General features: G+C 51.8%; 14 protein-coding genes across 14 annotated transcripts; 8 read left to right on the top strand and 6 right to left on the bottom strand.

The window, feature by feature from the left end:
• Positions 1-1186: 1186 nt before the first annotated feature.
• Positions 1187-2478, top strand: ASPSYDRAFT_48001 (Zn(II)2Cys6 transcription factor). The gene has a single exon (XM_040847551.1). It carries the CDS (start codon positions 1198-1200, stop codon positions 2335-2337), a length of 1140 nt encoding a protein of 379 aa, XP_040700530.1. The 5' UTR covers positions 1187-1197; the 3' UTR covers positions 2338-2478.
• A 321-nt stretch (positions 2479-2799) lies between these two features.
• ASPSYDRAFT_33789 (peroxidase family protein) lies at positions 2800-3659 on the top strand (the record flags this gene model as incomplete). The annotated part of the gene is made up of 3 exons (XM_040845144.1): positions 2800-2908; positions 2956-3501; positions 3553-3659. The coding sequence occupies 3 exons, from the start codon at positions 2800-2802 to the stop codon at positions 3657-3659; spliced, it is 762 nt and encodes a 253-aa protein (XP_040700529.1).
• ASPSYDRAFT_47999 (M20 family metallopeptidase) lies at positions 3439-5350 on the bottom strand. Its single transcript, XM_040847550.1, has 4 exons — positions 5083-5350; positions 4368-5034; positions 3553-4314; positions 3439-3501 (listed from the first exon to the last, which is right to left on the bottom strand). Exons 1-3 carry the CDS (start codon positions 5164-5166, stop codon positions 3848-3850), a joined length of 1218 nt encoding a protein of 405 aa, XP_040700528.1. The 5' UTR covers positions 5167-5350; the 3' UTR covers positions 3439-3501; positions 3553-3847.
• Positions 5351-5731: 381 nt separating this feature from the next.
• ASPSYDRAFT_91969 (uncharacterized protein) lies at positions 5732-7470 on the top strand (the record flags this gene model as incomplete). The annotated part of the gene is made up of 6 exons (XM_040852579.1): positions 5732-5865; positions 5916-6134; positions 6183-6438; positions 6486-6749; positions 6800-7132; positions 7186-7470. 6 exons carry the CDS (start codon positions 5732-5734, stop codon positions 7468-7470), a joined length of 1491 nt encoding a protein of 496 aa, XP_040700527.1.
• Positions 7471-7615: 145 nt separating this feature from the next.
• On the bottom strand, positions 7616-8709 carry ASPSYDRAFT_91968 (uncharacterized protein; the record flags this gene model as incomplete). The annotated part of the gene is made up of 2 exons (XM_040852578.1): positions 7616-8011; positions 8068-8709. The coding sequence occupies 2 exons, from the start codon at positions 8707-8709 to the stop codon at positions 7616-7618; spliced, it is 1038 nt and encodes a 345-aa protein (XP_040700526.1).
• Positions 8710-9158: 449 nt separating this feature from the next.
• ASPSYDRAFT_91967 (uncharacterized protein) lies at positions 9159-10097 on the top strand (the record flags this gene model as incomplete). Its single annotated transcript, XM_040852577.1, has 3 exons — positions 9159-9477; positions 9545-9843; positions 9888-10097. The coding sequence occupies 3 exons, from the start codon at positions 9159-9161 to the stop codon at positions 10095-10097; spliced, it is 828 nt and encodes a 275-aa protein (XP_040700525.1).
• A 76-nt stretch (positions 10098-10173) lies between these two features.
• Positions 10174-11536, bottom strand: ASPSYDRAFT_91966 (alpha/beta hydrolase; the record flags this gene model as incomplete). Its single annotated transcript, XM_040852576.1, has 7 exons — positions 10174-10333; positions 10393-10465; positions 10519-10581; positions 10667-10847; positions 10898-10975; positions 11024-11081; positions 11136-11536. 7 exons carry the CDS (start codon positions 11534-11536, stop codon positions 10174-10176), a joined length of 1014 nt encoding a protein of 337 aa, XP_040700524.1.
• A 545-nt stretch (positions 11537-12081) lies between these two features.
• On the bottom strand, positions 12082-13704 carry ASPSYDRAFT_47994 (uncharacterized protein). Its single transcript, XM_040847549.1, has 2 exons — positions 13395-13704; positions 12082-13351 (listed from the first exon to the last, which is right to left on the bottom strand). Exons 1-2 carry the CDS (start codon positions 13662-13664, stop codon positions 12104-12106), a joined length of 1518 nt encoding a protein of 505 aa, XP_040700523.1. The 5' UTR covers positions 13665-13704; the 3' UTR covers positions 12082-12103.
• A 141-nt stretch (positions 13705-13845) lies between these two features.
• Positions 13846-15414, top strand: ASPSYDRAFT_47991 (D-mandelate dehydrogenase-like dehydrogenase). The gene is made up of 2 exons (XM_040847548.1): positions 13846-14404; positions 14452-15414. The coding sequence occupies exons 1-2, from the start codon at positions 14118-14120 to the stop codon at positions 15371-15373; spliced, it is 1209 nt and encodes a 402-aa protein (XP_040700522.1). The 5' UTR covers positions 13846-14117; the 3' UTR covers positions 15374-15414.
• A 184-nt stretch (positions 15415-15598) lies between these two features.
• ASPSYDRAFT_80499 (uncharacterized protein) lies at positions 15599-17363 on the top strand (the record flags this gene model as incomplete). Its single annotated transcript, XM_040851045.1, has 7 exons — positions 15599-15792; positions 15837-15934; positions 15978-16315; positions 16363-16488; positions 16533-16865; positions 16921-17283; positions 17325-17363. 7 exons carry the CDS (start codon positions 15599-15601, stop codon positions 17361-17363), a joined length of 1491 nt encoding a protein of 496 aa, XP_040700521.1.
• A 776-nt stretch (positions 17364-18139) lies between these two features.
• ASPSYDRAFT_59961 (M24 family metallopeptidase) lies at positions 18140-19516 on the top strand (the record flags this gene model as incomplete). Its single annotated transcript, XM_040849781.1, has 1 exon — positions 18140-19516. One exon carries the CDS (start codon positions 18140-18142, stop codon positions 19514-19516), a length of 1377 nt encoding a protein of 458 aa, XP_040700520.1.
• A 57-nt stretch (positions 19517-19573) lies between these two features.
• ASPSYDRAFT_91962 (threonine aldolase family protein) lies at positions 19574-20677 on the bottom strand (the record flags this gene model as incomplete). The annotated part of the gene is made up of 1 exon (XM_040852575.1): positions 19574-20677. One exon carries the CDS (start codon positions 20675-20677, stop codon positions 19574-19576), a length of 1104 nt encoding a protein of 367 aa, XP_040700519.1.
• A 371-nt stretch (positions 20678-21048) lies between these two features.
• Positions 21049-23570, top strand: ASPSYDRAFT_1152454 (uncharacterized protein). Its single transcript, XM_040839992.1, has 8 exons — positions 21049-21375; positions 21423-21530; positions 21576-21686; positions 21736-21841; positions 21887-22049; positions 22094-22176; positions 22226-22435; positions 22485-23570. The coding sequence occupies exons 1-8, from the start codon at positions 21183-21185 to the stop codon at positions 23191-23193; spliced, it is 1683 nt and encodes a 560-aa protein (XP_040700518.1). The 5' UTR covers positions 21049-21182; the 3' UTR covers positions 23194-23570.
• On the bottom strand, positions 23049-24686 carry ASPSYDRAFT_207313 (class I SAM-dependent methyltransferase). Its single transcript, XM_040843917.1, has 2 exons — positions 23607-24686; positions 23049-23555 (listed from the first exon to the last, which is right to left on the bottom strand). The coding sequence occupies exons 1-2, from the start codon at positions 24563-24565 to the stop codon at positions 23504-23506; spliced, it is 1011 nt and encodes a 336-aa protein (XP_040700517.1). The 5' UTR covers positions 24566-24686; the 3' UTR covers positions 23049-23503.
• Between the last annotated feature and the right edge of the window lie 10 nt (positions 24687-24696).

Raw genomic sequence — 24696 nt, 5'->3', positions numbered from 1 at the left:
GGCGAGAAGGACAAGGCCAAAGCGATTGAGCACCAGAACACCTTCCCGCCGCGGCAGCATTTATCTGGTCCACCTCTCTTGTGCAGATGTACTTAGACAAAGGTGCTGATGCCGANAGAGTGAGCGCCCTGATTGGAACGCCCTTGGTGAATGCTGCTCGAGGGGGACACTTGCTCCTGGCCCATCTTCTGCTCGGCGGAGGCGCCGATGTCGATTGTGCATCTTTTGAAGTTACTGAAAAGGGGATGCAGGATAAGGGGCTTTTTGACGACTTTCCCGGGACGCTGACTAGTTCTCATAATATAAAAGAAGACAAAGCTCCGTTCAGCCCACCCAGTGCAGCAACCTTTGCAGGCCGTGAGAAAATAGTGCAGTTGCTTCTTTCGCCGCAATTCCGCCTTTCTCGGTTGTCCTGCTACTTTTTCCAGGCCCTGTCTCTTGCTGCCGAAGGTGGTCATTTTAGCACCCCACAAATGCTCTTGGACTCCGCCGACTTTCACGCCTTGGATGGTCGACTGTCCCGTCAGGTGAAGATTGACGCTTTAAAGCGCGCTGCCAGTAAGGATCACGTCGAGTGCATTGGACTGCTTATAGAGGCAGGGACTCCTATCACGCTAATGTCTTTCAGCAGCAGCCTCGAGTCTACCCTGACATGTGCTGCAATAAGGGGCCAAAACAGAGCAATCAGGCTGCTACTAGACCTGGGTGCAACTGTTGATGAGTTGAGTACGACACGAGTAACTCTCATTTCTTGGGCAGTAGAGCTAGGGTTTCCCCATACCGTGGCCCTGCTTCTTTCTTATGGGTGGACCCAAATCTCCACGGGGTGGAGGCTTTCAAAGTCTGTGACATCTGGTGCAGTATGAAGGCACTGCTTGAAGAGGGTTCCACAAAGTTTGCCCATGGTCATCCAAATCAGCGCTTTTACATACCCAGGACGAGGGCCACGAAGACCTTGTGGCCTTATTGCAGGAGTATGAAGGTACTGTTGATGGCTGGGGTTCCCTGAGGCCTCCTTGAACGTCAATCGAGCTGTTTACGTCTTGTCTATATATTTTGTACGCTATAGTATTGATACATTCTCGTGTACTCCACATATTCTTGGCCGCACAACAGGAAGAAAGAATGATTAGTCAGCGTCCTTCGTATCTCGCTCTCCGTATTCCGTATTCCGTATTTTCACCGTCAGCATCCCCAATGCCGTCGCGACGCCCCCATACAAAATCTCGATCAGGCTGCAAGAGATGCAAGGAGAAACACATCAAGTGCGATGAGGCCCAGCCTGTCTGCGGAGCTTGCGCCAGATACAACGTGCCTTGTGTTCCCAAGCCGCCGAGATCATCCAGGCGAGCGCAGTCGGTTCACACCCCGCCATCATTATCGCCCGCACCAGCCATACCAACTGCAGGGTCTAGGACTGCTATCTCGATCTGGGAATTCGGCCTGCTACACCACTGGATCCTGCACGTCGCGGACTCATTCAACGTCAGCCCCGGGTTCTGCGATGCGTGGCGCAACCATGCCATCAAAGATGCCGTCCAGCACGACTTCTTCCTGCACATGATCTTCATGCTGTCGTGTCTGCATCTAGCCCTAACCAAGTCGCCGTCATTCACTGAAACACACCGCGCATTTATCCTGGAAGGGTGCTCGGTCGCAACGACGCGCTTCCGCATCGAAGCCGGGAATATCAGCGACTCCAACTGCCAGGCCGTCCGGGCCTTCCCTTTCCTGGTCTCCATCTACGGCCTGGCACTGGGGCAGCTGGATCGTGAGGATAAAAGCGAAGAGGCAGTCCTAGACGAGATGATCCACATCCTAATTCTTATCAAGGGCACCTCTCTCATCCGCGACACGACGAACCCGTGGATGCAACTTCGCGGACTTGACGCTTGGATGGACGAAAAGGATGTCTTCACCAATGACCAGAATGATCTGCAATACGACCTTGATCTCTCGCGCGCACTTGGCGATATACAGCCGTGGATAGAGTCGTCCGATGACGAGCCGACCGTCAAAGCAAGCAATACCAACGCCGTCGAGCTGTTCAAGTCTGCCCTGGACTTCCATCTCAAGCTGAATCTCCGGCCGCTTGCATGGCCGAATGTCATCCAGAATGATTATCTGGATCTGCTCAGGCAGCGGAACCCCATGGCGATGGTTATACTGGCCCACTACGCTGTGATCCTGGGGCAGTGCAGCTCGCAGTGGTGGTGCTCGAACTGGGGACCGCAGCTGGTGTCGGTTATTGCATCTATCCTGCCTGAGAAGTACGCGGGAGCCATTGCCTATCCGCTTCGTATGTTGAATTTAAAACCTGAAGATACGACATCATGAATCAGTATCCAATCACACCATGCATAATAATTCAGGTTTAGCCAGGAGCATGAATAGACCAACACAGCAAGTTAAAGAAGTCTCTTTGTCGCTGACAATAATATAAATTAAAATCTACAGCCAAGGAAAGTGTAATATTGGTCAGCGTATACGTATAGTAGCAATGCCACTTAGCAAACGCTTCATCAAGATTACCATTCGCCAGCCTTGTACTGCAGGTGGACAACAAGTCCTATCAAGGGAATAATAATAAGCGGATCATCACTGCCTAGCCCATTTAAGCATGACCTGGCTCGAAATGGCCACGCCAAGGTTGTTGTGGTGGTTTCTTCACGATGCCCCATACGCATACGCTGGTGGCTGAGCACTATACGGTTATGAACCGATCCCAGACGCATTGTATATAAAGGGGCTTGACTGCAATATGAGTAAACCAGGACAGCAACAGAATTACTATCAATCATGAAGCTCGCATTCATTCTCGAAACAACCCTCTTCGGCCTCGCTGCCGCATCCTCCTGTCCCTTTGGCCATGGACTGCACAAGTACCAGAAGCCACGGCCAGAAGACAGTCAGTGCATTTCCTTCTAACTACTATGTCAGATCTAACATATACAGGCCGCTCTCCGTGCCCTGGCCTCAATGTCCTGGCAAACCACGGCTGGCTCCCCCGCTCAGGCAAAAACATCGATCTCGCAACAATCCGCAGCGCCGTAGCAGGCGCCTACAACTACGCCCCAACAACATTCGACGAAGCCTTCCAGATGGCACTCGACGTCAACATCTCAACAACCGGAAACAGCTCAACATTCCACTTGGCCGATTTGCGAAAACACAACGCAGCAGAGTTCGACGGCTCCCTGTCTCGCAACGACGCCTACTTCGGGGATAACCTCCATTTCAGCCCGGCTGTTTGGGCGACCGTCGCTGAAAGGCTGAATCTGTATGACGCGGGTAATTGCGAGAAGGATAGATACGTCACGGTCGCGACAGCAGCCAGAGCGCGCGCTGCACGAGTGGAGGATGCGATACGCGCAAACCCGGATTTCACCAACTCCAAGCTGGCGATGGAGGGTAGTCCTGGGACGACTTCGCTGTATTTGACTACGCTGTGGGATTATGAGGCGGATGGGGCGCCGAAGGCGTGGGTTCGGGCTTTCTTTGGTATGTCTTCCCCATCCCTTGTCTCTAATACGTGAGTGCTGATTTTAATAGAGGACGAGCGCATCCCGTATATTGAAGGGTACCAGCGGCCTAAGATACCCAGGAACTTTACCCACATTGCGGATATGAATTCGAGAATTCTAGCTGTTGATGTGTGAGGGATGAATTATTTGCTTGGGCGTCTTGATGTTTGCGGATCTTTTGCATATTTCATCAGTCTAGCGATCAGTATATACGTTGAATGAGCACCTTGCCATGTCCCCCATTTCCGGGGATTTCAACCGTGTACGTCCTTGTATATTCTCTTTGAGTAATCTTTAATATTCCAGGTTCGGTATACTGGAACCTATTGCTTAGCAGCCTTCATGTCTTCCACCCAGGCCTTCCTGGCCTCCTCGTTGAACGCGTCATCCGTGAGTATCCTCCATCCAACCACTCCAACACCTTTACCCCAGTCCATGGCCGTCTTGAAGGAGCTTTCCAGCGCAGAAGCATCTGCAAACCCTCGGGTATGGTTCCCCTGACCTTGCGCCGTGTTGATACCAAAAGCACCATGGAACCCAGGACACTCGTACGTCACATTGCCCATATCAGTCGACCCAGCCAGGAAGTCAGCCGGTTCATCCAGCGCAACACTCCCCGCGGGCATGGCCTCCACAAACGCCTTGCAGATGGGCATAGATGATCGCAGGTCAGCATACGTATTGAGCTGCTCAAAGACAACCTCGCAGCCCGTCGCGTGCGCTGCACCCTCGAAACACTTCTTCACGCGCTCCCACAGACGCTCGGCAGACACAAGGGTATCGCTTCGAACTATGAATTATTAGACAGGCATAATCAAAGACAAGAAAAGGAGATAAACCCACCGTAGTACTCAGCAACACTGCGGTCAGGGATAATATTAGGACGATCCCCTGCCTCCCGAAAGACACCATGGATACGCTGATACGGCCGGATCTGCTGCCGCAGCATCGAAACCGCGTTATACGCCAGGCAGACCGCGTCGAGGGCATTCGCACCGTTCCACGGCTCCATCGCAGCGTGCGCAGTGCGACCAGTGAAGACAATTCGCCACTTGACATTAGCCAACATCTTCACTGCCGCGACGCCAGTGACGCCGTCTTTCAGGAGGTATTGGGGCCCCGGGTGCGTCATCAGACACGCCGCTGCGTCTTTATACGCCCCGTTATCGATGAGGTGGAGTTTACCCCCACCACCCTCTTCTGCGGGTGTACCTAGCAGTCTGACTCGTCCAGGTGCACCAGATGCTTTCAACGCGGCGACGACACCAAGGAACCCGGCAAGACTGGCGCTTGCGATGAGGTTGTGGCCGCACGCATGTCCGATATTAGGCAGCGCGTCGTACTCGGCATTAAACACGAGAAGACGTCCACCAGAGCCAAAGTCGGCCGAGAAGGCCGTTTCGACGCCGTATGCGTGCGGCGTGACGTTGAAGTCGAGGGACTTGAGTAGCGAGACGAAGTTTTCGTGTGCTTGGAATTCTTTGTAGGCGAGTTCCGGGGCGGAATGGATCTGTTGTCGTTAATTGACTGCTAAGATCGACCGTGGGGTTGATGTCACCTTGTGGTTGATTGAGTGTATCTCGTCGTGTTTCTCGTCGATGCCCTTGGCGATGACATCGGCCCATTCCGATCGACCAGTCATAGTGAAAAAAAATGTACTCTATCGTGTTTGAGGCTTCAATCCACCGCAGGATATTGTAAAAAGGAGAAGGTCCAGCTGTTGGAGATGAACTGGAGCCCCTCATGCGTCATCTCGATCGGCAGCGCCTCCGACGGTCTGTGCTTTCTCGCCCACTGCCGGCCTCCTCCTCCGACGATATATCAACATTATCCTGGCGAGGTGGGGTAAGCATCACGCACAAGATATATCCCTTGGCATAAAGAACGATATCTCCGGCCAAGAAGCCATGTTCTGGCCTGATCTGCACCCGCCCGCTTTCTGTGGCCCGAGGAGGCGCCCGTTATCCAATACGCCCCTCTCTCCGCTTTCTTGGCTGGACACCTGTACCCCATGGGGTGACATTGGTGATTTGAATACCTGCCAAGTTGGAGGTGGTGCTTTTCACCCCGTGGGGTAGATTGGCGTTTCATTATGGTTATAAAAAGCGTTGAAAGAACTGTCCCCAGGGTCCTGCTCCGCGCGAAGCAAACCTCCAAGCCTCGGTTGCTCGAAGTTGACCTCTAAAGACCACAGTATATTTCTCATAATGGCTCCATCTGAGAAAGCAGAGATCGAGGAGGGTGGGACAACTGTTAACGCCGAGGATTTGGTGAAGGAGGGCACGAACTACACTCTCCCGCCAGAAGAGAGCAAGTCTCTTCTTCGCAAAATAGACCGATGGTCCGTATCTCTTGGTGATTCTCATCCTCTCTGCTAACATATATTTCTAGTCTCCTGCCAGTCATGGCCATTTCCTATTTCTTCCAGTTCCTGGACAAAATTGCCTTAAACTCGACTGCCATTCTGGGCATCCGCGAAGACCTCAACCTTACAGGTGGAGAATATTCCTGGGCTGGTGGAATCTACTATATCGGCTACCTTCTCGCATCCTATCCAGCGGGGGCATTGATGGTACGGTGGAAAGTCGGCAAGACCATTTCCACCTCAGTGTATGCTCTCCTCTCATCATAAAATGATTCCCTACTGATATACCTTAGGCTTGTCTGGGGCGGAATCCTGATGCTGACGGCCCTGTCCTTTAACGCCGCGGGCCTGCTCGCGACCCGCTTCATGCTGGGTGTTGCAGAAGCCGTGATTGCACCCGGTCTCACTATTGTCATTTCCATGTGGTATAAGCGCGAGGAGCAGCCCCTTCGCCATGCTGCGTGGTTCATGGGGAACACCTTTGCTGGCATTTTTGGCAGCCTTATCCAGTACGGTATTGGGCACATACAGACTATTGCACCTTGGAAGGTATTTCCACCGTAAACAGTGCTGTGAGTTATAGCTAACAACTCAAGGCTGTCTTCCTCATTCTCGGCGCAATTACTGTTTCGTGGTCTGTTGCAGTTTTCTTCCTTCTGCCAGATACCCCCATGGACGCCTGGTTTCTCAATCAGACAGATCGCAGCAAAGCAGTCGCACGGGTGAATGAGAACTTGACCGGTATCAAAAACAATGAATTCAAATGGGCGCAGTGCTTCGAGGCCCTCATGGACCCCAAGACCTGGTTTATCTTCTGTATCCAAGTGGCGTCTAACATTCCAAACGGCGGAGTAACTACTGTACGTCCTGCTTCATTCCAAAAGCTGCACATATCGCTAACAGACATCAGTTTAGTTCAATTGTCATTAAGGGTCTCGGGTTCAGCACATTCAACACCCTGCTTCTGAACTCTGTCAGCTACATCCTCCAGCTAATCATGGTACTACTCTGCACAACAGGGAGCACCTACCTCCCCAACACCCGGACCTATTTCATGGCCTTCAACTACGCAGTCGCCCTGGTTGGAGCCGCCATGGTGCGCGAGCTTCCAGAGTCCCAGAAATGGGCGAGGTTTGCTGGGACATGTCTGCTGACGGGGTATTCCGCAAGCTTCCCATTGAAAATGGCCCTGATGTCTGGGAACTTTGCAGGATTCACAAAGAAAACCACTGTATATGCCATCGTACGTCTTCCCCACTATATGAAAAACTGATCATACCCACTAATCCATATCAGAGCTTCATAGGCTACTGCGCCGGTAACATTATCGGACCACACCTATTCTTTGAGCATGAAGCACCAACGTACACCTCTGCCTTCCTAGCCATGATGATATGTCCGTCTATCGGAATTGTCCTCGCCCTCAGCTTCCGAGTATACCTCGTCTGGGTCAACCGGTGCCGCGATAAGGCTGCTGGGGGTTCAGGTCCGGCGGATACTACTGATCTACCAACGGGGATTGCGCTGAATCTTATGGATAAGACGGACATGGAGATGCCGCAGTTTAGATATGTTTATTAACATATCTGAACTATAGAGAGCGAGGTAGAATGGGTGCAGTGGACTTGTGCCAGCGAATGAACGGGGATACAGCTTTACACACAGGAAATAGGTCAACATATAATTGCTTAAACGGCTCGAATCCTATTCATAAAATACTATCTTCCTAGCAGAGACTATAGATGTATAAACCATATTGTCCCGGAGTTGCATTCTGGAGAGCTGTCTCCCCCGGCGTTAAACCAGCCCATTCCCAGCATGCATTCCAGAGCCTCTTTTGCAAGTCCGCGTTCGCGCTCGCTTCAGATGGACTGCCCACCTTCTGCCCAATATAATAACCGCGTTTGCCGTGAAAGGCCGGGTCCAAGCTGACGGCCACCAGATCTTGACCGGAATCCTTGTTGGTCCGTAGTGCCGTGGTTACATGTTTCAGAACAGGCATCAAAATGTTGAGGACTGAAAATAGGCGTTGGACAGATGGTTTCTGGCCTGATTGTGCTCTGGACGCGACAAGGCCACCTGGGTCCATGGCCAACGCTGTTATATTTGAGAGATCAGGGTCCTACAACATGCCCATCAATATCGTTTATCATGTTAACTTAGGATAATGCTACATACCTTTTTTAGCCTCATATTAAGGTCTTCCGTGAATATAACATTCGCCAGCTTCGCCGTCCCGTACCTCTGAAATCCCCTATCGTGAACAAGCGTCGGAGGATCCGGAGTTGGCTTAACAAGTTCCTCAATATCGTCCGGAATGCCAGCTCGCAAAGAAGACAACGGATTCGGTTTCTCTGGGTAGTGCGCCGTCGATCCCAGCATGATCACCCTACCAGATGTAGGATCCATCCTGCCGAGCAACTTCAGAACGAGAAGGTAATGCGCCAGATGGCTAACTTGAAACGTCGCCTCGAATCCATCGGATGTACACTCCTGACCTGTTTCGAGTGACCAGGTGAAGGCGTTGCAAACGATAGCTGATATGAGTGGGAGCTCCCTGGATGATATCCTTGCCGAGATATTCTCAGCGAACGAGCGGACGGTTTCCAGGCTGCCAAGGTCAAGGCCTTCGACTCTGGCATTTGCCTCTGGATATTTCGCGATAAGTTCCAGCAGTCTCGCAGTATTGGGATCCCGTTCGGGGGTGGGATTCCGCACGGTGGCGATGAGGGTATGCTGGGGATACGAAGCTAAGAAGGACTCGACGAAGCCCAGAGCTAAAGAGCCGTTGGCGCCGGTGATTATAACTGTTCCATTCATATCGTTGGATTATATGTGGGGATTTAATCTAGTGCTAGTGGAAGGCATGGTAAAGGGTGGTTTATATACACGCGAAGATTGTTAACTCCGGTTCCATCCCGGGGTTTCCACCATGCACAGCACAGCGCCTTCTGAATCGGGCAAGCACTCGTCTTGGCTGTTGCTAAGCTTTCAGCCTGACTTCCAGCATGTTCCAGCGCTGCAGAAGAGTCCGGGTGTATAATTAGGATATCCAGACTCCTGATCTATAAAGAGGATCAGAGTGGCTATTCCACTTTAGGAAGGCACAGTGCTTGGCGTGATGATACGCTAGTTGTATCCGGTTAGATAATTGCAGATCTCTTAGATTAGTCATTTGCCATGAGAGGGAGTGAGAGTCATCTCGACTTTCTTCTTCTCAAAGACAATGCAGGAAAACGATGCAGTAAATTGAAGTACTGCCTCTAGAAATGGCACCGCATGAGCTTCAGTTCATCATCAGCTCAGCCCCGCCCTCGAGTTCATCCAAGGGTGGCTCCTCACTGCGGACCGCTGCCCGGTCCCACGCCGCTCGCTCAGCACATGCCCGAGCAAGACGTCTACGGACAATAGAATACCAGGCCCAGAAAGGTCGAGACAGAAATAGGCCGCGCGATGTTACACAAAATGCGGAGTCATCCCAGCTGACGGGTTGTGAGCCAAGAACTGCACTTTCCTATCACAGGAGAGATCCGTTCATGGCTTGCGCGAAGCAGCTAAAGCCGTTTGAACAGATGTTGTTTGATCACTGTATGTACTATTTCCTTTCCATGCGTAGATATTTTTTATGTGGCTAGTTAACCGATTTCTATTATAGACGTCACTGTTATAATCCCCCTAATGCGCTGCAATACATTCGACCCGCACTTCTACCGGCGCATGATGGGCATCTGGGTTCCCCTCGCGCTGTCAGAAGCAGGTCTTCTGGATATCCTGCTCCTTGCAGCATCGCGCCATTTAATAGAGTGTGACCAGTCCCAGAAGGAGCATTTCGCCCTGCTAGCCTTTCAGTACAAGGTTGGCATTGTGCAGGCGCTAAGAGAGGCGATCTCAGCTGAGACACCCCACTTCACGGACTCGACTGTCATCAAGGCCATTATGCTTGCTTACGATGAGGTAATTAACCGCCGTTAAATAAATGATTGCGCTAATTTTGCCAGCTATGGGACCACGACGAAGTTACTATGAAGCGCCATGTCGAAGGGGCTGTCAAGATGGTCACGCTGAAAGGCGGTCCCCAGACACTCGGCATGGATGGACTGGTCGAGCGTTTACTATTTAATTTGCTGACCAAGGTGAACCAGCACATTGGTCTTACAGTTAAATCACCCTGGGATCCGCGGATAGCGAGTGTCGAGCTGCCACGATAGAATCTTTTGTACCAAGATAGAATAAGTATATATTAGACTGTTTTTATCCATGTGACAGTTGCACAATATCTCCCTGTCAACAGCATGTATCGAACTTGGTTACCTTAGCCATGTCTTTGTCGAGATAGTTGATCCAGTTGACAACTGTATTATAGAAGGTGGGTGTATCTTCAAGATCCGGAAACAGATTGAAAGCGTGAGGAAGGCCTGGATAGACCTTTGTTTTGACAGGAACGCTAATGAATCGGTTAGTATATTCCATACAAGGCCATCTGAAGAGATATAGTCCACTCACTCAGCTTGCTTGAGGGCTTCGCTGTATGCTAGTACTTCGTCTCTACCGGGATCGAACCCTGCTACTTGGATTACTTTTGAATGTTAACGAGTGCTTTAGTAGTTGGCCTGATCAGCCTGAACTTACATGCTGGCGCCAGGTCTTTATTAGAAGCTGCAAGAAGCGGACTTGCATACGGGTCGACCCGGCCTCGGGGCAGTACAAATCTGTTATCAAAAACATCAGCGAACTCCACCACGGCCACCACACCCATTAACCGGCATGCTCAACTTACGCCAAAACAAATTGACCGCTTCTGTCGTCATGGTCGGCGCATCTTTATTCTGCTCCGGGCTATAGTACTCATACTTGTCCCTCGGAAAACGGTCTGGATGGCAAGTCCCCGGGAAGTTCAGGACCTGTCCGAATACGGCGCCGATGCCTTCGTTGCGGTCTTTCAGTGCCAAAGCGGCGGCCTGTACTCGGTTAAAAGAGGTTCTCTATCTTGGACTAGAGCGGGACACACAATGTTACCACCAACGCTACTTCCACCAACGACGACTCTCTGGGAGTCGATTTCCAAACCCGCTGCATTCTCTCTGCACTGGTATTCTTAGCCTTGATTTTATGTCAGAAATTCGAGTAAACCAACCCACTGCAGAGCATCGAACGAGTCATTGACAGCGTACGGGAACGGATACTCAGGTGCCCTATCTCGAGTCAGCTTCACCGTTCTATATCTTCAATGTCGGGCACGATCATACAGTCGATAATTGGCGCGCACAACCACAGAATTCGTCTTTCCCGCAACAAGGCGCTTCATCGTCTCTTCGGCATAATGGTCGCCGAGAATCCATCCTCCACCATGGGCAACGAAAAACAGCACTGCGTCGTTCCCAGCACCTTTATCCTTGTAGATTCTCAGACTGAGCTCGGCGTCGTCACGAGCCCTTATTGTTTGATGACCAACGGCGACACTAGCAAAGTCTCTCTCCTCGTATGGGAAAGTGACTGGCATATGCGCCATGATCTCACACATGGCCGGTACAGAGAGTCCTTCACTGTTGGCAAATGGATTCTCCATGTCCTTGTATTTGTCGAAGTCGGGGTTGGGAATTGAGTAGTGTGCATAACGGTATGTAGCTTCGTTTTTTTGGGTGGACATTTTGCTGGACAGAGAGAAATAGTCACTCCAACTGAATAGGAGATGGTAACCAGCCGGCGATAAAACACTCAGTCTGATATATGCGAGGATGCTCATGCTTATCTCGCAATGATATGCCGCATGATTCACCGAACGCGCCTCTCGCCCCCGACGATCCCCCGAAAAATGATCTTATGTCAAAACAGCCGTTCGGTTCTTTCTGTCAAACTATTCTGACATACTTCGTCTGGATCTTGGAGGTGGCTTTCCTGCCAATCGAAATATCCAAATTAAGCCAGTCTGGACGTGGAGCAAAGGCTTCGTATTGCGTATCCCCACGGTCGGCCGAGTCCAACGAGGGAATACTTTTATCGGTCCCTTCGATTTCGTATCCCTGCGTATCAAAGTTCAATATTTAATATACTTTAGGGATATCAGGGTTTTAATTTGTGCGGCCATCATTTCAGTGGCTGCCTGTCCGGTACTTTTGACTGCTCTACAATATATATGTTGATCCCGGAGATCCAAAAACACTACGCCTACTGCATGATAATTGAAGAATAAACCATTAATACTCATTAAATCTCACTATCTATGACCTTCCACAGCACGGTCGATCTTCGCCTGCCTCTCCTTCCTCCACCCCGGCCCCAACCGTATAACCACCACCAGCAGCGGCAACATCAACAGCATCACCAGGGCTATAAACGTAAAACACCACCCCCGACCCATAGCATCCAGCATGGGATCAATAAGAGCCGTCGCACCAGCTCCCAGCAAACAGCGAACAAGATTATTCGACGCAGTGGCCGCCGCCGCATTCATAGGGTAAAAGTCCACGAGCAGGGTACTGACGGTATTAAACGCGCCGGTGAGCGTCAACCCCATGAAGAATAGAATCGTCGTCGGCGCAGCAAGATGGACGCCGTAATCGAGACACCACCCAAACGCGATAACCGTGAAAGCACCGAGGGTGAGCAGTGGGAGGGCGACCTGCAACCGCGCCTTTTCAATAGGGAAATGAGCGAGGTTTCTTGAGCGGGTCTCGTGGAGAGGCACATTTAGCACGTTTGCCAGTCGGCGGTAGTTCAGATCGAGCATCTTGCCTGTTGCGATAGAGGCGACTGTAGCCCCGAGACCAAAGGGGATATAGCAGAGTCCGATCTCGAGGTCGTTCAGCCCATACAGTTCGTTATAAATCGACGGGATTGACGCCGTAACGTCGTAGAACCCGGCGAAGAGGATGGCATTCGCGAACAGAATAATACCGATATCCTTCTGGAATACAATCGCGAGGGTTCGAATGGGATTGGGAAAGCGAAGCTTCGGTCGAGCGAAATCCTCCGGCGGCGCTGTCTTTCGCGACTTGAACCAGCGCACCAGGGGCAGATTCCATTTAGGAGGCGGGATTGATCCATTTCCTACGATCGCACGGGCAGTCTCTGGAAAGAAAAGCACAAAGGGGACCAGGAAGGCACCGGCGAAGATGGTCAAGAACCAAAAGACCGAGCGCCAGCCGAGAAACTGCGACAGAAGCCCTCCGATGACAGGGCCCATTGCTGGTCCGAGAAGCGAGCCAGCAGTCACGAAGCCCATGTAGGATCCGCGCTCAGCGGCGATGGCGATATCGGATACAACGCCTGCGGATAAGGCGATGGTTGTGCTGCTGCCGGCACTCTGCAAACAGCGCAGGACGAACAGCGCAGCGAAGTTATCCTGCAGGGCGAGACCGATATTGGCTGCAATGTAGACCAAGAAGCAGACTAAGTATGCAGGGCGCCGACCAGCCCTATCTGCAAAGTCCCCGACGAACATGGGGGACAGCCCTTGGAAGATCTGCCTTGTTAGCAAAGAACAGCTGCATACGGGAAAATCCTACCATGTAGCTCGTCAGAGTGAGATTAATCAAGGCGCTGGTGACGCCGAGATCGTCGGCGATGCTGTTGAGGGCCGGGAAGTAGATCTGCGAAGAGACCGGCGAGAAGAAGCCCGCCCATGATGCCGAGAAGACAATGTATCGCTTCTGCGATTTGCTGAAGATCGAGTACGGACCCTGCGACTCATTGGTGCGGGTTGGTTCTACATCAGGGCTTTTTTCTAGAGATGTGCCGGTATCTGCTTCGTTGGCTGTGCTGCAGGGAGATGCCATGGACAGTTGCAGGACATCGAGATCGCAGGCCGAGTCGTGGAGGAGTCAGTAGTGAGGGGAAACCCGGCACGTATAGCCGAAAATGATGTTATCCGATGCGGATATTCGAGGGAATCTGTGGATATCCGCAAATCAGGGCTACTTTGGCTAAGCTTCGTCAATCTTTTCCCCACGTCCGATTCTTCCATTTCATATTCTGCATGCTCTCCTATACCTTCGACTCCTTGTCCACTCAAATAAATTTAACCCGAGGACCCTACTGCCCTGCTGTGCCAAGTCGAACACCATGGTTTGGATACAGGCCGGCTGGTCAATGCGGACGGTGGGGCGGAATCACACTGTTTGCCATTTGGTAAGATTCATGCTGTAGAAGTCGAATAATGATAGAACTGTAGCCAAGCCATATCCTCAAGCCGTTTTGTAGTCCCTGAGGAATATTATGGAGAGTGTGCCATGTGGGACGCCGGGGAGCTCTCCGTCTCTACAGAACTGCGACTGCAGCTTCACCGGAGTCTGTCCGATCTCTCTGATTTAACCATCGCATTCCCGTCATCATGCACTCGGTGTATTGCCTCGACAAGATTCCAGCTCACCATGGCCAAACCCACCGTCCTCCACCTCGGCGACGCCATCAAGTACAACCACGACTTCTACAACACCGACTTCCTCGCCCGGTTCAACGTTGTCCGGAACGATGCCCTGGACCGCCCTTCCTTCATCCAGGCACTAAAGGAAAAACGGTTCGTAGCGCCCTTGGCAGTCTATCCCCCCAATGCTGAGTCTCTAGGTACGGCGATTTCGTCGCCATCTTCCGCCCCTTCTTCCAGACCGGGGGTGAGATGGGCCAGTGGGACGACGAGCTCATCGGACTGTTACCAGACTCTGTACGCATTTTCGCCTCAGCCGGGGCAGGGTTCAACTGGGCAGATGTTGAAGCGCTTGGACGGCGCGGGATCTGGTACGCGAACGGCGCCGGCGCATCGGACGAAGCAGTCTCAGACACAACGCTGTATATGATTCTGTCCGTTTTTCGCAATTTTACCCGCGCGCAGCTGGCGGCGAGAACGGCCGATCCTGAGGTTTTCACTGCGACTCATAAGCTCATTGCGACCATCTCGCAGAACCCGCACGGGCATGTCCTGGGCCTGGTAGGGCTGGGGAATATCAGCAAAAAGGTCGCGCGGAAGGCCCAGGCTATTGGAATGTCGGTTCATTACTTTGACGTTATCCGGCAGAAACCTGAAGTAGAGCAGAGCCTGGATGTCAAGTATCATGATACGCTGGAGAGTTTGTTGAAGGTGTCCGATTGCGTGTCGCTGCATACGCCGCTAAACCAGCACACAAGGCATATGATCAACAGCGAGACTCTGAGGATCATGAAGCCAGGCGCAAGACTGATCAATACCGCCCGTGGAGAAATCGTTGAAGAAGAGGCACTGATCCAGGCGCTGGAGGAAGGCTCGTTGTCGGCGGCTGGTCTGGACGTCCACTACTACGAACCGCAGGTGTCTCCTCGACTCGCGGCGATGGAGAATGTCACCTTGACGACGCACATCGGGGGAGGTGCTCTGAACACGCGCATCAACTTTGAACTAAACGCGATGAAAAACATCCTGGCGACGGTGGGAACCCAGGGCGAACTGATTGGGGAGCCCTCCACGCCTGTGAACGCGAAATACGTGTTAGAGTATCTAAAATCCCACCAGTAGACTTCCTAGACAGTTGCAATTGATCATCAAGACATCTCCACATTTAGCTCCAGCGGATTTCTCTCCATACTCGTGGTATTCCCCCCCGCAGTGGCTGGTCTATCACGCTCGGAGACCAGTCCGCGTCGTGCGTTTCCCCAGGATTTCCCCCAGATGTAAAATGTCAAATAGTTACTGATCCAGCATTCCCCTGTCGAACTACCTGCCTTGCTCCCAGAACCCAACATGAATCAGGACAAGCAACAGACCGAGACCATCGACAAGGTCGGCGCTCCTCCCCGGGAGCTGCCACTCCCGGTAGAGCTGGAGGGCAAGAGTCCGGCAGATCTGGAAAAGTTGGAGAAAAAGCTGGTCCGACGTCTGGACTTTCATCTCATGCCGGCCGTCGTGATTCTGTTTCTGATGAATATTCTGGATAGGTATGTTGCTCTGTGTAGATGTTGGCGGCGCTCATGAAGTATAGGAACAACATTGCCAACGCCAAAATATCTGGATTGCCAGATTCGCTGGGAATCTCCAATACGGAGTACAACACTTGCCTGATGATCTTCTATGTCGGATGTACGTGCTCGATATCATGGTTGACGCCGCTAACAATGATCAGATGTCCTAACTCAAGTTCCATCGAACATCCTGATCCTGAAGGTCAAGCCCTCGCTGTATATCGGAGGAGTCACGGCAGGCTGGGGTATTGTCTCCATGTGCCAGGCCTTCACCACGAACTTCCCTGGTCTTTTCATGTGCCGTTTCATTCTCGGTCTTATCGAAGGCCCTTTCCTGCCCGGCGTCTTTTTGCTTCTATCGTGCTGGTATAAGCGATCTGAGCTGCCACCGCGGATTGCCATTCTTTATGGAGCAAACATGCTTGCGAGCGCATTTGGTGGACTCATTGCAGCTGGAATTATCAGCCGGATGCAGAATAAGCTGAACCGACCAGCATGGGTATGTTTGTTACCTTCCATACCGGCAGAGCTCTGCTGACTCTCTAGCAATGGCTGTTTATCATCGAGGGTGCCATGACCATCGCCATCGCCGTGCTGGTCATCCCATTCATCCCAGACTTCCCAGGAAGCACCAAACGCTGGTGGCTGAACCGCGAGCAGCAAATATACGCCGTAAGTCGCCCCAATATATTCGTGACATATCTAATAAGCAACAGGACTGGCGTCTCCAAAACGAAAACGCCGGTATCGAAGACACCGATCCCAAGTCCCTGACCTGGGGCGTCAAGCAGGCCATGCGCGACCCGAAGCTGTACATGTTTATCGTCATGCAAATGTCGCTCATCACAGCACAGTCGTTCAACAACTTCTTCCCCTCCATCGTGGGCACCCTCGGATACAGCGACACCATCACCCTGCTCCTCACAGCACCGCCATACTTCGCCGCCTTTATATGCTCGCTGTGTATCTCCTTCCATGCAGCACACACACAGGAGCGCGGTCTGCACATCGCAATTCCCCTGCTATTCTCCTTCCTGGGAAACCTTTTGGTAAGTGCCCACCATCACAGTCTCTCTAACGCGCCAACAAAAGCTAACAGAACAGGCCATGTTCGTCCCCACAACCGGCGGCCGCTACTTCAGCATGTTCCTCATGACAGCGGGCTCCTACTCCCCCTACAACCTGTGCGTATCCTGGCTAAGCTCGTCGCTCCCGCGCCCCAAAGCCAAACGCGCCGCCGCACTCGCCATAATGAACCTCATGGGCGCGGGCGTCGCCCACTTCTACACCTCGTACATGTTCCCGGATTCCCAGCAACCGAGATACTACGCCGGCGGCGGCATTATGAGCGGGGCGTGCTTGCTCTGTGCTGTCATGGCGCTGGTGATTAAGTGGCATCTGCGGAAGGAGAATAAGCGGATGGACGAGGAGGAGGATCAGAATGTTTCGGCGACTGCGACGGGGGCTGTTAGTAGACGGCTTGGGGAGGAGCAGGTCATTTCGTTTAGATATGTGCATTATCTGGGGAGGGAGCGGTCGTCGCTTGAGGACGGGGATTNTATTATTTTTTGGAAGGGATTAGCATGCAAATAGCGAGCAGCTTCATATTAAAGGGTCGAGGTTGTGCCTGCAGATCAGCACAATTCTGCATGAGAGCATAAGGTTTCTGCAAGGACGAAGTATTCTATTCAGTGGCTTGCTATTGACATAGAGCATTTGTAATGACCGTTCCTGTCAAAAAGGTACCACAAACATTGAAATTATAAATACCAATTCTCCATGATTGTATGGTTGCTGTATATCCAAATAGCGTCAATGGCTCGTTTGATTTCTCATTGTAATGGACCGTGGTTACAGATTGAATTGTTCAACAGGCAGATATGACCTGGTTCAGTCTATGCCAGGAAAGGCTTCAATACCTTGAACGGCCGAACGGATGTAATGATAAGGCCATGTCAATCATGATGCACTTCAGCCTCCAACGTAGTAACTGTGCCAGCGGAAAACTGTCTTTCCCGCGGAATTGACAGCAGATAGGGAACATTGCCGGCCTTGCAGGTATAATCCGACGTCGCGTGGCTGACAGGAGCTTGATAGCTGAACGTTACATCCGGCTCGTATGTGGCCAGTGCTCATTACACCTTACACTTTTCGTGTGGAGACTCCATCGTTGGATTGAACTTTAATTCATCACTTTCGGTAAGAACCAGCGAGCCAAAAGCGGTCATTAGAGTTATGCTGTCCCGCATCGAAGTATATAACGGAGATAAAATGCAGCAAAGAAACACACACCTATAAACTCTAGAGCACATCGTCAAACAAAATGGCCAAGCAAGTCCTCCCCTTCAAGAAAGCCCTCTGGTTCTCCGAGGCCGAATACGCCCAGCGCCGCCAGAATGCACTCGCCCTGATGAAGCGCGAGAAGCTGGACGGCTTCCTCATGACGAAACAAGAGTCGCTCTACTACTTCACCGGCTTCGATACATTCGGCTACGTCTTCTTCCAGGCGATGTACTTCCACAGCGACGGGTCCATGAAACTCATCACCCGGATCCCCGATCTGCGCCAGGCGCTGTTCACATCCATCCTCGAGCAAAAAGACGTCTTGATCCGCTCCGACGACGCAGGCAGCAACCCCGTCTCGCTGGTCCCCAAAGTGCTACAGGACTTTGGCATCAACGACCCAAGTAAACGAATCGGGTACGAGCCGGATTCCTGCTCCCTCACCCACCGGCTGGGAAAGGCACTAGAGGAAGCTGTGAACGGAGTCTGCACCCTCGTGGACCACAGCGACCTCTTCACGCGCGAGCTGCGGATCATAAAATCCGAAGCGGAGATGCGCAAGGTCCGCAAGGCCGCGTACCTCGCTGACTTTGCGCTCGTGCGGACCCTCAAACTTGCAAAGCCGGGCGCATACGAGGGCGACCTATGGCGCGAAATCACAGGAACCGTGTATGAGGGCGGGGGCGACGATCCCGCGAACGAGAACATCCTCGTTTCCGGGAATAAAGCGGTTCTCACGCGGTACTCTGCTGGGAAGGACCAGATTGAGAGACAGTTGACAGCCGAACATGCGGCCGTGTATAAACACTATCATGCGTGTCTGATGCGGACGATCCCGATCGGCGGTGTGACGAAGCTGGCTCGCAGGATGCACGAGGTGAATGTGCTGCAGATGAGGGCAGCTATGGAGGCGCTGAAACCGGGGAAACCTATGGGGGATGTATTCGAGGCGTACGCGCGTGTGGCGGATGAGAATGGATTCAGGGATCAGAGATTCAATTCGTGCGGATACTCGCTGGGCGCCACTTTTGCGCCGACGTGGATGGATTTCCCGATGTTTGTGCGCGGGCAGAGTGTAATTGTGAAGAAGGGGATGGTCTTTTTTATTCATATTATTCTGATGGACAAGGCGACTGATACGGCGAGTTCGGTGGGACAGACAGTCGAGGTCACGGACGATGGCTGCGTGAGTCTGTCCAAGCTGCCGTTTTGCTTGACGAGGAAGCAGACTCTCGCGGCTTGGAAGAAGATCAGGAAGGAGGAGTACAGATTCAGCAGTGAGGAGGAGGACGAGGGCGAGAATATCCGTGATATTGACCTGTCTGACGGGGACGAGAACGCGGACGACTACGAGGTCGAGTATGACTTTAGCCAGTATCAGTCTGCGGCTGCCCTTGGTGATCCCACGCAGGCATAGAGTATATTTATCTATATCTAAGATAGTGGTTCTAAACTATCAAGCTTTTGATTTCTATTAACTCCACTCGTTCATCTTCGAAGTGCTCCCGTACCCCCCTTTCTGGACCTTGGACACATATCCAGCCGGTAGATCTTTGGTAATCTTCACAGCCTCAGCAATGGCAGTTTTGAGGTTGTCAATTGCCTGATCACTGATCTGATGGTGCATCGCAATGCGTTCGTCCATGAGTTTGACTCCGGCCTTCTCGCACTGTTCCAACAAAACCCCCATATCCAGCCCCGACCTCTCCGCATCAATGAAGAAGAAGTTGGTATCAACTGGAATCTGTGGATAAACTCCTAATTCCTTCAAATCAAGTTCCAGCTTCTTCACTCTCAGATGGGTCTGCGCCATTGTTGGCCATACCTCGCGTATCCCCACCAACGCCGCAGCTGTCAATACACCAGCCTGTCGAATACCACCACCCATCTGCTTCCTCAGCCATCTAGCCCTCTTGATTCCTTCACTTGTAGTGGCCAGAACACCACCAACAGGCGCCCCGAGTCCCTTGGAGACACACATGGACACACTATCGAAATACTGACAGTATTCCGACAGTGCCAGCCCAGTCGCAGCACTAGCATTCCACAGTCTCGCCCCATCACAATGGACTTTAATTCCATGCGCCCTCGCAAACTCCGAAATCTTCTTAATCTCCTCAATCGGCGTCAAAACACCCCCGATCGTCACCTCAAGACTAACCACCCTCGTCGGCGCCGTATGTATATCATCCCCAAGAACAGCCCACCTTTCCACATCCTCCGCCGTCATGTAAAGTCCATTCTTCGGATGAACAGGCGTAACCATCGCCTGCGAGAGTACGGCAAGACCAGAGCCCTCCTCCGCATATACATGACCTCTGTAATCACAGAGTACAGAGTGCGGCGGCTGCGCGAGGTGAATGCGTACCCCGATTTGGTTGCCCATTGTTCCTGAGAGCATGAACAGGGCGGATTCCATCCCCGTGAGGCGCGCGACTTCGGACTGGAATTCGTTCGTCGTGGTGTCTTCGCAGTAGACGTCGTCGCCGAATGTGGCGGTGGTCATTGCAGCGAGCATGGAGGGCGTTGGGGTTGTGAAGGTGTCGCTGCGAAAGTCGTTGTGGGCGGGAGAGGTCATGTTGGCGTTTTCTGATCAGAAGATTAAATTTCTATGATAAAAGTTTTTGGGAGGATCCTTGGGCAATTGGGTTGAACCGTGTCTTCCATGGACGGGGTTGAATATAGGCTGTTTGGTGATGTAGTTTGCCGGTGTCGGAAAACAGCATAAGCAAATGTGGCACTGCTGCTCGCGGCAGAAAGGAAGTTGTACGTAAAGAGAAAGCAAGGACGCTTCCCTCGGAAAGAAGTCAAGATCGTCAAGGAGAAGGTTGACCCCCGCATTCGATCCAGATTACGCGCTGGGAGTGACACGTCGCTATCCCCATTTAGGGCTGTGGAGCTTCCCCGCATTCACGTATTGGATGCTCACTTTGCTGACACGAGATAAGCAGCAGCTGATTGTGTGGAAAAGGAAGGACCGTCCTGATATCAGAATGGCCAATGATAAGGCACCCGGTGGTGCTTTAAACACGAGATGTCCTGCTTAACTCGGAGAGGACTCCATGTAGGCTTGGACCGACACAATGGCCGACAAAATGGACAATCTGAGTATGCGCAAGAGCTCAGTGGAGCAGGCAGCCGACGCAGACCTCGATCAGAAGCAGAATGAGGCAGCTCTGCCCGGGGAGCTCATCTCTGCTGGCTCGCAGCACCTCCATCGAAAGCTGGGTGGAAAGGAAATCCAGCTACTTGCTGTTGGCGGTGCTATTGGAACCTGTGTGTCCAATTTTCGAATTAACTACCGCTTGATGCTAACTATCTAGCCCTCTTTGTGCAGATGGGAGCTGCCCTCCCCAAGGGTGGGCCAGCCAGCTTGTTCCTAGGGTTTGTCATATACGGCACCATTATACTCTCGGTCAACCAGTGCTTTGGTCAGTGTAAAGATTTACAGTGTTGTTCCCCACTGACAGAAACAGCTGAAATGGTTACCTACCTCCCTATCGCATCCCCATTTGTGCGGCTGTCAGGGTTCTGGGTTGATGATGCTCTGAGCTTTGCCATGGGATGGAACTACTTTTTTCTAATGGGCAAGCATTGGCCCTGCTGGTCAAGCCATTCCACGCTAATACATTCCAGCGTTTAATATTCCATACGAGGTCACGGCAATCCATGTCCTCCTAACATACTGGACTGATAAGATCCCTGTTGGCGTGGTGGTTGCCGTCTGTCTCGTTATTTACGCGTGCGTGTGATATCCCCTAGCTGCTGAAGGTAGCTGACAGTTTAGTGTGTTGAACGGCCTGACGGTAAAATACTTTGGTATTTCGGAATTCTACATGTCCATTTTCAAGATTCTTCTCATGCTAGGATTGATGTTATACACTTTTATTACTATGGTCGGCGGCAACCCAGACAAGGATCCTTATGGCTTCCGCTACTGGAGAGATCCTGTGCGTCACCTAATCTTCACCAACACGCAATGCTAACGGAATAGGGATCATTCGTCGAGTACCTAGTTCCTGGCGATACCGGACGTTTTCTTGGTTTGCTCTCATGCATAATTCAGGGCTCGTTCACGTACGTACTTCATCTCGATGCGCCCGCGCCTGGTACTAATGCAGCTCAGGATGGTCGGCCCAGAGTTCATCTCAATGGCCGCTGGAGAGGCCGAGAACCCTCGGCGTCTGATAAACAAGGCATTCATCTCGTTTGTATGGCGTTTGATGTTTTTTTTTATCGGAGGCGCCCTTTGCATCGGCATCGTGATACCCTACGACGACCCGAAACTTGCTGCTGTGACCTCGAGCGAGGACAGTAGCAGTGGAACCGGAGCTGCGTATGCATTCCTCCTTAATGGATTTGGAAGATGCTGACAATTGTATTAGCTCACCCTATGTCATCTCCATGATCAACTTCGGGATCAAGGGTGTCCCTGACCTAGTGAACGCCCTGATCATGACCTCTGTCCTCTCAGCCGGAAACAATGTCATTTTCTCTGCAGCCAGAACCCTGCATGGAATGGCATTGGACGGAAAAGCACCCTCCTTCTTCGCCAAATGCAACAAATACGGCCTCCCATATTACTCCATCATAACGGCCCTATGCTTCTGTCTCCTCTCCCTCCTCCAAATGGGACAGTCCTCCTCGACGGTCCTGGACTGGTTCGTGGGAATCTGCACTGCGTCTTATCTACTGAATTATATCGGCACAGTGATTACATACCTCCACTTCTACTACACCATGAAGAAGCAAGGATTCGACCGCAGTACCCTTCCATATCAGGGCTACTTGCAGCCGTATGCAGCATGGTACGCACTCGCCGGTACATTCCTGATTACACTCATCCTCGGATATGATGTTTTTATTTCCGGTCAGTGGGATATAACCACCTTCTTCACAAGCTATACCATGGTCGGATTCTTCATTGTTGCTTTTGTATTCTGGAAGATCGTCAAGCGCACGAAGTACGTTAGAGTTGGAACTGCAGATTTGAAATTGGGTTCCACCAAGGATGATATTGATCTATATGAGGCTCTGTATGAGAGGCCCAGGAGGGGAAAGGTCATGGGGTATTTGAATTCCTGGTTCGAGTAGTCCGCTGTTTCTTTTTGCTTCGTTCTGCAATGTATTTTAGTGCAAATGATCTACCGGAGGGACGTGAGGGCTTAGATTGCTGGTAGAGTCTGTATGTCACCTGAATCAATTGATATCCAACTGAACAGAAAATAATCTACTAGGTCTGCAGCCTGATTTACATTATAACGTGGGCTGCACATCGTGTGCCGCCAAAGCTAAATATAATCCCAGTTCTGTTTATCGATGCCGGATCCCTGATGACTTAATATAATAGACCTCCATGGCCTGTTAACTGACCCGTTATACTAATTCAACGTGTCCGACAGGATCATGCTGCCCTCGCAGGAGCCTCCAGTGGCTTCTGTCCGTATGCCACAATACTGTGAAAAGATTAGAACCGTCAATCACCTCACGTCAAACAGGGCACATACATTGACCAATAACTATGAATCTTCGGATTGGTGATATCCTTCCGACAAGCCGCAAGCAAAACCTCCAGCTCCTCCGGGTTCATCCCCATAACCTGGATACACAGACGGGCGGCAAATCCATGCAAGCCGTCAAGCGTATTAACCATATTCCACTCCCCGATCTTCTTGAGATGCTTATCCTTGGGCCACGTATTCTGGGGCCACTTGTACCTGACCTCAGCGACATCCTTGAAACCATTCTCAGCGAGCAACGCTTTATACCGATTCGGTAGACCACCTTCCCGTCCAACCCTGTTCAGCCCCTCGACCATGGTCTGGTTCAGCGTCTCATACGGTGTCCCCTTCATAGTCCCATCATCCGAGGTCACCGGGAACGCAATATCCATTAATTCAAACCACCCACCAGGCTGCAGATTATCGTACGCCTGGCGAAACAACTTCTCCGGATCCGCAATAGACCCCGTCAACATGCGCCCATGAATATAGTCAAACTTAACCGGGTAAGTCCACGGCTGCTCGTAATCATCAATCTCGAACTTCAAATTCGGCGGAATCCACGAGGGCTGGATCGGGCTGAGATCGATGCCAATGACATGCGAGCCGGGGTTCTGGTCTGCAAAGTCGATGGCCCAGATTCCTGTTCCTGTGCCTAGGTCCAGCACGTTGGGGACATCCTTGGGGAGCGGGGCGAGATATAATTTGCGGTTGGTGGACATTAGGCAGATCTCGTGCTGCATGTCGAGGCGCTCCTGCTCTTGTTCGTCTTCTGGGACGAAGTATGTGGATGAGGAGTAATTGTGATATCCGCGGCCATTTTCGCGGACGCTTTGAAGGAGGCTAGATCGAAGGGACTCGGTGTATGTGGTTGATGCTGTGTCGGGAACTGCGGAGTCTGCATCCGAGACGTCTGGCTCGATGTAGGCGGAAGTGGATTGCTCTGGAGGTATTTCTATATTCATTATGAACCTCTTCTCAAATTGAATGACGTTGAAACTGGGCCTCGATAGGAGTCGGGTGGCAGTTTATATCAGTGGCAAAGAAATGGCGGATTCATATGTAACGACACGACCGGCGTCGGCGACTACGCTAC

The sequence above is a fragment of the Aspergillus sydowii genome (genome assembly GCF_001890705.1).
Source record: "Aspergillus sydowii CBS 593.65 unplaced genomic scaffold ASPSYscaffold_9, whole genome shotgun sequence".
Taxonomy (NCBI): Eukaryota; Fungi; Ascomycota; class Eurotiomycetes; order Eurotiales; family Aspergillaceae; genus Aspergillus; species Aspergillus sydowii.
This window is presented reverse-complemented; position numbering and strand designations above follow the sequence as displayed.